The 10,240-nt window shown below is 53.6% G+C and overlaps 1 protein-coding gene across 1 annotated transcript in view; it reads right to left on the minus strand.

The window, feature by feature from the left end:
- Positions 1-30: 30 nt before the first annotated feature.
- The window catches only part of ZC3H18 (zinc finger CCCH-type containing 18), a gene marked incomplete at both ends in the record, with an annotated part of 31,608 nt that continues 21,398 nt past the window's right edge, over positions 31-10,240 (minus strand). Inside the window, 7 exons of the mRNA XM_010159582.1 lie at positions 31-124; positions 864-960; positions 2,982-3,078; positions 4,249-4,445; positions 5,051-5,211; positions 7,295-7,447; positions 9,224-9,367. Of these exons, the coding sequence (XP_010157884.1) occupies positions 31-124; positions 864-960; positions 2,982-3,078; positions 4,249-4,445; positions 5,051-5,211; positions 7,295-7,447; positions 9,224-9,367 (943 nt within the window). The remainder of the gene's footprint in view (positions 125-863; positions 961-2,981; positions 3,079-4,248; positions 4,446-5,050; positions 5,212-7,294; positions 7,448-9,223; positions 9,368-10,240) is intronic.

The following is a 10,240-nucleotide window of genomic DNA, read 5'->3' on the forward strand; positions in this document are numbered from 1 at the left end:
TGAGTCTATGACGCACAGACCGAGGCTCACTCGCACCCCGGGCTGGGGAGAGGAGATGACAGAGGCCTGCCAGCCGAGGAACTCCAGGTGCGGGACAGAGCTGCGTCCATTGGCGCAGAGATCCCTGGAGAGATGACAGCAGAGAAATGCAAAGCAGCGCTGGCTACGGGCGAGGAGGACTGAGGAAGCTTTAGGTGTGCCGCAGAAGGTGCTCCACAACCCTCCAACCAAAGCGCTCTGAGCGGAGCACGGCCCAAGGCCCCTGGAGCCACACATCCGGTTCTGCAATGGGATATTCCCAGCACAGCAGCGGGAGCAGACTGCCAAGATATTGGATGTGAGCTGGTCACCTGTCACCGGAGGGGATGGAAAAGCTCAAAGCCAGGGCTAATCACCGTTCAGTCTCAGGCAGGGGCCACATCTTAACGTCTCACAGCAGCCAAGTGAGCTAAGGCTGTGGAGAAAGGGAATCGGGCACCCGAGCCATGTGCCAGGAGGAGCATCGGCAGCAGGATGACGGGCTTGCACTTTCGCTCCCACGAGCACTACGCAGCGCTAGCGAGAGGCAGAGGCACTGGCGTGACTGAGCTTGCACCTAACCCAGTTGGCTTCTCTCGCTGGGACTGACCTCAAGAAAACCCCCGGGCTCCTGCTTATTTCTGAGTCGGAACGGCTCAGCCGGCGGCTTTCGCACGAACCCCTGGGCACGTCTGGCTGCTGCCCAGGGAGCTGCGCGTCCTTCCTCTTGCTGTGCCTCCATGGCAACTGGAAACTGCAGCCAGAGAGCCACAGAGCTGCCCCGAGGGAAGGGACTGAGCCCCAGCCTGGCCCACGCGAGACCCCAAGAACAAGCAGGCACTGACCTGTCTGTCTGTGCAGGAGAAGGTTTCGGGTTCTGGCCCCTCTGTCGCTCTTGCTTGGGCGAGGAGAGTCTCCCGGTTGCCTTCCTGTCACGAGAGCCTATGGGAGAATGAAAGGTAAGACGTTCTCGCTCATGGCCGAGGAACAGGCCCTTACCCTGCCTACCGCACCGCCCCAGCGGCGTAAGGACGCTCTGCTCCCTTCAGGCGGAACAGATCCTGCCTGCACAAGGCCGAGTCCAGCAGCAGCCAGAAGAGGAACCTCCTGTTGTGCACCCTTGTCTTCAGGGGGAGCAGAAAAGCCAGTCAAGGCCGTGCCCCGTGGTCAGCCGCACAAAACATCACCTGCAGGGAGTCGCAGCGGTCCTCTCCTCACCCTCCAGCTGCTGGAACAAGGCTCCTCCACTGTGAATTTAGGCCGTGCTTTGCTTGTAAACCTGCAGGGCAGGGCCAGCCCTCACAGAGTCCGTGCTCCCTTATTCCCCAGCAGATTGTCCGGTTCGCGCGCAATGGGCACAGCGGCACCCGAGCCAGCGCTGCACTGGCCAGATATCGGGGTGTACTGGCTTAGGGTGCTAGCTGAGTGCAGCTTGGCTGCTGTCAGAGTCAGCTGGGCCCAACCCACGGGCAGCATCAGCCCCGTGTTGGTTCAGCATGGACTGAACCGCCGTGGCCTGCCCGAACGGAGCTGCGGCAGTGGGAAGCCCGCCGGGGTCCTGTGGCAGCATTATCCAGCTGTGATGTGGTGGGTTTCCCAGCCACTGCTACCCCAGCGCTCAGGGAGGTTGCGGATGTGATCGGAGCAATGTTACAGAAGAGGGAAGCGCGACTCAGGACACAGGCGCCGACCAGCTACGCGCCGCGACCCCGGAGCACAGGCTGCGTGCCGGAGGGTGCGTCTTGCTCAGTCCCAGTTCAGCCAAGGGGACGCGTGGCACTGGGAGGTGAGGCTGAGTTGCCTTCAGGGCCTGTGTCCCATTTGCTACTGCTTAAAAACGCATTATAACATACAGACAACAAACAAAATCTGTAATTACATCCACATCTCTCTCTCTATATCAGCACAGCTTGGTAGGTCAGCCCATTCATTGCTCTGCAGCTCAGCAGTGGCTGTGAACTAGATCCCAGTGAACTTCAACCTCACCCAGTCCCTTCCACGCCACCTTTGCAGGAGTCAAATGCAACTGGGCTATTAGCACAGATATTTTTTTTCTGGGTGCCAGCCAGAATCAACAAGATCCACCTACAGCCGAGACAACAGGGAAAACAACATCACGTGTGTGCTGGCTCGTACGTCAAAACCAGGCACCTCTGCCTGACGACTCCGCTTCCCAGCCGCGACAGCGGAGGCTGGAGCGTGGCATGTAGGTCCCTCTCGACGCAGCGTGCCGGTTTTCCGAGCTGAGGGTTCAGACACGGAACACTTGGAAAGCCCGTGTCTTTCTAAACACACGAGGCAAATCGGATTGTGTCACACGCGAGTGGGGAAATAGTTTCATTTCGCAGGACGGGTGATGGAGCCAACTACTGCAACATCGTAGAGCCTTGGCAGCCCGCCTGCCCTTTCTAAGCACTGCCACGAGCCTGGCTACCAGGACTAAGATCCATCACCGGGCAGAGAAGACCCCGTGATCCGCGAAGGGAAAACCCTACCACTTCCACAGCCACATCCGACGACGTTACAAGAGAGCAGGAGGCCGCTGTGGGAAGGACGCGTACCTACGGAGAGGAGCACGCTGTGTCTTCAAAGCAAGGGCTTTTTTTTGCAGTGGACTTACACAGACACAGTGGAGCCAAGTTACACGCGACGTGTGCCACAAGACAGCTACGCAAGGCCGGGTTGGGCCTGCCCAGGGCTGACCTCACCTCGCTTACTTCACAAACCGGAGCGTCTCACCTCCACCACGGTTTTGCAGCAGGATGGCTAATCCGCCCCACGTTATCTGGTGGCAACTGCACGCTCGGGGGTTTGGAAGGACACATGCCCGCAGTTACCCTCTCCAGCAAGCGGACACTTGCAGCAGAGACTTTTCACAGGACGTTTGTTGCTCGAGCACCACCTCGAGCGGCAGAGCGGGAACCCAGCCAGGCCAGGAGTCCCCGGGATGGCTGATGTCTCACCTCTGTCAGGTGACAGGTTCGCCCGTTTGGCTGGAGGAGAGGTTGGCCTGTCTTTGTCTGCTGGCTCGTACCTCTTCCTGCTTCCTTTGTCAGCTGCCTAAAAACAGAATTGGAACAGACAACAGAGCTGAGCAGCCACTTCCCTCTGGGGAGGGAAGCAGGCAGAGATATTTCCTGTGACGGGTGCCCAGGATGTGCTGGCTCACGCAAGCGCGACTCCTATTAAACTCTTTGTGCATTCCAGGCCCAACCATCTCTGGCATCATGTAATTCCCCTACCCCGTAAGCAAGCAGCAACATCCCCTGGTACCGGGGCTAACGCTGCGCTATGTTCAGAATCGGCAGAAACAGGGAAACAGGAGTGCTTTGTAGAGCTTTTTTCAGCGACCCCAAGGATGGCAAACATCAAGGAGCCACGGAGCCGTGCCTACTTCCAGGATCCGACCATGCCAGCCGGCAGTTATGTGTAATTTGCACACTCCTCCCCGCAGACCATGCTTCACAGACTCGATAAAGGTGCCTCACGTCATAGCACAGGGAAGTAGAGAAAACTGCGGCCTCAGATGGCAACGGGGAATTTAGACTGTCAGAAAAAAAAATCATTAAGGCTTCAAAAACAGGAACCCACCCACGTGACTGGGGCCAACACCCTGCTCCGGCACAAGAAAGCACACGAGGCCAAACTCTCCCACATGATCTGGGATTGCAATCTCAGCCGAAGGCACCAAACTGGGGCATCGGGCTCAGTCATAAAAGGTTGAGAGCCAGGCTCCCTGCGGAAAGCGCGGCTGGTGGCGGGCACCCCAGGGAGGCGAGGCAACCACCACTTTTACCTCCTGACTCAGTTAATGACTCGTCAGCACTTCGCTCCAGAGCGGGCAGTGGGAGGAGAGCTCGCTTGGAAGTGTGCGGGAAGCGTGCTTTCAGCGGGCAAGGCCCCAGCGTATGTGGGACCACGCCGGGCACGCTTCGGTGCTCCAGCTCCGGCCTTCGAGAAAGCGGGGAAGAGCCCTTCCAGAAGAAATGGCCCCCAGGGGACCCGCCAACACAGTCCCAAACTCAAGCCACCACAGGGTGTGTGCCGCCAGACTGGTTCTGTCTGCCGCCCTTCAATCCCAGCTGCAGACCTGCCCACCCGAGCTCATCCCGACAGCACGGAGCCCGGAGCTTCTCCCTCCGCCCGCCCCGAGTCCCAGTATCTGTCCCATCGGCTCCTCGGAACCCCTGTGCAGAGGGAATCGCATCACCCCCCCATCGCCCCCCTCACCTTATTCAGGAGCGTCAGCTTGATTTCTTTGTGAGCGCTGAAGCCCCCTTGCTGGGACGGGGGGGCTGAGGGCTGCTGCGTCGGGAGGAGCTGCTGCGATTTGCTCCCCTGGGTGGGTTTGGCTGATTTCAGGAGCTGAGCAGGCACATCCCGTTTCCGCTTTTCCTCCTTAGTGCTATCTTCTTTTTTTGACTTTCCTGTTGAAACCAGAGTGCAGATGGAGTAACTCGCCACCAATTCCTTTCACCTGCCCTCCCTTTGGAGGGCAGGGCAAGAGGACGCTGCTCCAGGGACTAAAAAAGCCCACGCCAGTTAGCACAGCATGCAGCCCCAAGGTTAAAAGATTCAGGAAACGAGAATTTCCAGAAAAGAGAAGGCTTAACATAAAAGACAAAGAACAAGAGGCTCTTGCTGCCAACTCTGCTATGGTCTAGAAGAACGGAGGAAGAGCAACACGATACTGGGGTTCCCCAAAAGACTCAGCGTCACCTCACAAGGGTGAAAGAGAACAAGGCGAGAGAGGAGGCATCAGGCAGAACTCCCAGGCAGGAAAAGGCATCTTCACTGCCAGAGACACATGGATGGCAGGGTATGAACGTACGTTTGCTCTGCAGCCTTCCTTCTCCACGGCCTCACCCTCCTCAGCTGAAGCCTCTGGGCTCCTCCAGCCTACACCAGCCACCAGCATTTGCCTCTGCTCAACAATCTTCCAGGACCCCCCATAGTAAGCTACATGCAGATCTCCTTTTCCGCTTTTTCTCTTCCCAGGACCCCTTGGCAAAGAAAACACCAAACCAGGTACCTCTACCTTTCTTCTGCTGCGCTGGGGTCGGGGATCGGGAGCTGGCTGAGGACACAGGACTGGCCAAGTCTGCGTACATGTCTTCGGAGTCGGCACTGCGTACAGAGCTGCTGCTAGAGGAGGCACTAGAGACAGAAGAAACGCTGCTCACGCTCAGGGACCTGGAAAGAGCCAACAGCCCGTTACAGTCAGGAATGCAACAAGAATCAGGCAGCGAGGAGACAGGCGCCTTTGTTTCAAATGCCCTGTGTGGCTGACATGTCAGAAAGCGGCTAAGGCAGGCAGTAACCAGGAAGAGATAAAGGCTGTGTCTCCTGGGGTGCAGACAACATGAAAAAACCCCAACACGTTAGATGCAAGCATAGAAAAGTACTGTTTATAAACAGGATTAAGGCAACATGTAAATAGGTCAGCTACTTCCCCAGGTAAACAAAAAGTGAAAATGGGGTGTGCGCTACTCCCCACAGGTCAGCGTTGCGGCTCAGGTCAAGGGCTCCCCGGCAATGTTTTTTGTTGTTTGGCATACATTTATTCACAGAGGCTTTAAAAGCCCTGGGAGTTCTACAGCCCACAGGGTGCAGAGGAGTCCAGCTGCCTGTTTTGAGGATGCACACGACTGATAATGACAGGGAAGACTGCTATAAGACGGCTTATCTTCTAATAGTGCCTATAAGATAGCCATCTCCTAATGGATTCACAGCATTAGAAATGTCAGGCAATCATTATATTCATTTAAAGGAGACTTTCTACTTAGAAACGTATCAGACAAAAATATAGGGCTGCGCACCAGACTTCCCTGCAGGGGCATGCCGCCACCGAAGCAGCTCCAAAATTCCCAGCTAGCTGGCAACTGTCTGGCATCGTAGCCCCTGGGACCAGGCGCACGATAACTACTTGAATATTCAGGCAGCCTCTCCAGCAGGTTCTGCAGGCCACGCCGACTCCTGCGCGCCAGCCGCTGCCCTGCCAGCAAGGTCCAAGCTCGCTCGCTGGCAGCTGGCTTGCGTTCAGCTGAACGGGCTGTGGCAGCTGCAGCACGGAGAAGCCCTGGGACGAGCTGCAAAGTCGCTGGTATCCTGACAGGGATGAGTTTTGAGAAATCTCATTGACTGCTGCAACGACAACTGGATGAGCCAGAAGCTCCTTCTACAGGAAAGCTCCTGGTTACAAGGTCATGGCAGCAAGTCTGGTTTGGGTACAGACTGTATTTCCTATCCCTCCTCCTTTCCACACGCCTATAAAAGCAGAAAGCATGGCCCTGGTGCCACACGAGCAAGACCTGCATTAGGTTTTCCCCATCTGCTCCTCTCCGGCCCCGTGCGGCAGGACAGCGCAGCGCCAACGTGCCCAAGCGCTCTCCGAACCTCTTGCATCACCCCTGCCCGATCTGATGAATGCCACAAGCATGTAGTAAACAAGGTTGTATTTCCGTAAAATCACCTGGCTGTTGAACCTTGGAGTTTCACAGAGTTCAGATACGTGAATTACCGCTGGTCAGAGCCAAGGCCTACTTAATCCACTAGTTTTTACACTATTGGTCTACTTTGAAATCAATAGCACAGGGAAGCTTCGTGTTTCCAGGCTGCCTGTGAGGTTTCAGGGATTCCGGTGTGTGAACAGATGCCAAAAAGCAGAACTAAGGACTTGAAAGGAGTTTATTTCAAGACTCTTTACTGGAGGGGGTTAGCTGTTTACAAATCCCACAGACTAACAGCCACATAACTATTCACTTGGGGCTAAACACAATGGGAACTGCCCATGCAACTTTGCCAGCAAAGGGAAAATGTCATTACCTGGGCCTTTTAGGCATTTTCTGACCTACCTCTCTTGGCAGGCCAAGCATCTTCCCTAAGGACATTCAGAAACCAGAGGCAGCAGAGGTTAAGAGCAAAGCTCTGTAGCTCGAAACCCGTTGCCTTGCAAATAAATTAGGATGTGGGATCACCCTGGCCATAGGGAGATGCCTTGGTCATAATTTAGGTAAAAATGGGCAGTTCGGCACACATGACAGATTGTTTTCTTGGATAAGCCACAAGGACACTACAAACGCAGTACTACTATCACGATACAGGACTTGGGATTCGTAACACCGCACAGAAAAACCATCTGGCTTCACGTCCTAGTTACCTACAGCTTCTGATACTTGAAGCTAGAGCAAGTCTGAGCTGCATGAAGCGACAACAGTTAAGAGTAGTTATCATTTTCTCCTAGTTCAACAATTGTTATGAAGGGTGGAGGCCGTACCTGGATTTCCGGGACCCAGACGGGGAGTGGGAGACTGAGGCAGACGACGATCTGGAATGAGATCTGGAGAGAGACCGAGACAAGGACCTAGATCGGGAACTGGAGCCGCTGTAGCTGCTGGCGCTGCCACTGATGCTGCCGCTGATCGTCCGCCTGCAAGACAGCAAATGACATCCTCACCGCCCTGCGCTCCGCTCTGCCGTGAGACCGGGTTAGAAAGGACTCTTTGGGGACAGTTTGAGCGTGATGCTGTTGCCCTGCAGCGTATGAAAGACTGGTGCTTTGCAAACGTTCAGATGTTCCTCTCAACCTTGCGTTCACACTCCCCACGAAGCATCCTTTTTCCGAACAGCAGACGTTTTATACCAGAATGAATAGTGCTAACAAGAGCCAGGCCAAGAACAAACCAAAGCACCTTAATCCTGTACTGATACCAGAAACAAATGCTTCCTGCACAGAAAAATTCCTAACTGCCTAATGCTGTGGGATGACCTTGTATTTCAGGCTACACAAACCAGCATACACATTTTTTTGTGACTAACGCACCGGTACTAACGTAAATAGAGCTGTTCGTCATTTGCACAGCAGGGAGAGAGCAGGGCAGTGGGGTTTGTGTGGGTATAGGCAAGAAAAAAACCCTGGACTGAGCTAAAGAATAAAGGAAGGTGACTAAAGACATCCAGAAATATTATTAACCAGTTAAAGTACATGAAACGAAAACTAGAACTGACGGAGTTTCTAGGGAAAAGATGCTGTCACGATCAGTTTTCACCTATGGAGATGTAACTGCTCAGCCCAGGCCTTTTCTTTAGCTCCTGGGAAGAAACAGCAGATGTAATCCCCATGCAGGATTAAGAACTGACTCAGGATGCTTCTGAAACCTGAACGGAAATCAGACTTACAGCCACCTTCAGAACACACTAATAAAAGCATCATCCAGTGATCCAAGAAAGCCATGTGTGCCTTACCACAAGGAATAAAACATTCTCAGTGCTCACAGGACAGACATTTATATTCAATACATTCCTTATACATCAAGCTACTGCTCCCACAGACCAGGCACACACGTGTATGGTACTGCTGTCTCTAAATTTCTAATGAAAGAAGGATGCACGATGAATTTCAGCCATGCTTAGCTGATTTCGTGTCCCTCCACGAAACAGGCGATGCTACCTGCATTTCTCCTGTAACATTTCAAAACACAGCACAATGGATTAAGGCTGATAAACACATTTAAATACAGACAAATGCTCCTTGTTTGAAACCCATCAGAAGTCTCATCTCAAATGCAAAGGGAGGAGAAGGCAAAAACAATTAGAGGACAGACAGGAAACACTTGAAACCTTCAGACTAGTCACACAGGACGAAGCCAGGAAGAGCAAGCAGCACAGGGGAGCCAGCAAGCTCTGTACAGGGGAGCTTTTCCTCCTCTCCTCCAGCGCTACTGCTGGATGCTGACAAGCCAGCTCCTGGGACCACACCAGAGAAATATTCCAGGCACACCCGCACATCTTGAGAGTAAACAGAACCCAAACCCATCGCCACCCATCTTGACCCTCCAACATGTCAGATCTGCTCTCCAGACCAAACACGCCTTTGTTTCCTTGCTGTGCAGCTCCAACCTCCAGCGGCTCTCAAACATGCCTTTTTTTTTTTTTTTCACTGCAGACTCTGCATTTTGGCATATTTCATGTATTCCACCTACTTCATCTCCCAACCAATCTTCAGAGACGGGAGCCACTTGCTGTGGCAAGTCAGTAGCGTTCACCCCAACTCCTTCCCTCTCTTTCTCCATTTCCTTCCTGCTCCAGGAAACAGATTTCTCCTTTAATACTGAAGAGCCCTCGTAGTCAGTTCTCCCGAGAGAAACCCAGGATTTGCTCCATCTTCCACGAGATCAAGCCTCACTCCACCCCACAGCTTTCTTACCTCCTGGGTGGAGTCCTTGTCTGACGTTCCTTCCTTCTTGCCTCTCGATTATCCCCTGGTTTGGCTGGCTCCGGTGCGGCTGTTGTAATTTTAGTGAGTGGCTGAGGGACTGGAAGGGCAGCTAGTTTCTTCACAGATTTTTCACTAGAAAAATGGAAATTTGCACGTGTGTGGTCAAAGTTGGTAGGTGCTGACCACATTCTCAAAAGTGATGTTGTCGACTAAGTACCACACGGATTTAATTACTGTAGGTACAGACGTGTGGCTATGTCACTCCCAAAACAACCACAGATTCTCTCCTATAGGGATCTGCTTCCCACATTCCAAATCAAGTCACCTTTTCAATGACAAGTTACTATACAAAAGCCGATTTTGGAGACATTAGACTTATAAATTAACCAATAAAGCAGGCTGTGTGGAATTGCTATTTCTTATCCATTTGATTCCGTGCATTTTCATCCAAAATGAAGATAAAAATGCTACTTAAAATCTGCCAGTCAGGCTTCAGAACCAAATACACAGCTTATGCAGAAACGCTCTTTTCCCTCACACGCATCAGCGGGGTGCAAGAGAGCCAACGTGGGCCAACGTCCCTCGGTTCGCGCTGCCCCGCATGACCCTTGAGGGGTAACACCGTGGCAGAGGACGGCTACGCAACATTTCTGTGACTTCAGCACCCGCCAGGCGAGTCGGGAATTGGCTCTGGCTCTTCAGCGCTGCTCGCTCTGGGCTCAGAGCACTCCAACCTCTGCTCCAAGAGCTGGTTACTGCTCAACACCCCCAGCGCGGATGTCACGCCTGCTATTAACTGGGGAGGAGGCGGCTGTCTGCATACGAAAATAGAGACTGTCAATTCCTCCTCTCGTGCTTAAGAACATCTGTATTCACCCTGGGGAACGCAGGGTTAAGCGCGTGCAGCGTTACGCAGCGCGAACTGTCCCCACGCTAGCGCAGGCTGGTGTCGCGTGCTACCAAACAACGTGCACCACGAGGGTGTAAAGGCACCGCTGCAGGTGG

Source organism: Eurypyga helias, unplaced genomic scaffold, assembly GCF_000690775.1.
Source record: "Eurypyga helias isolate BGI_N326 unplaced genomic scaffold, ASM69077v1 scaffold3839, whole genome shotgun sequence".
Lineage (NCBI taxonomy): Eukaryota > Metazoa > Chordata > Aves > Eurypygiformes > Eurypygidae > Eurypyga > Eurypyga helias.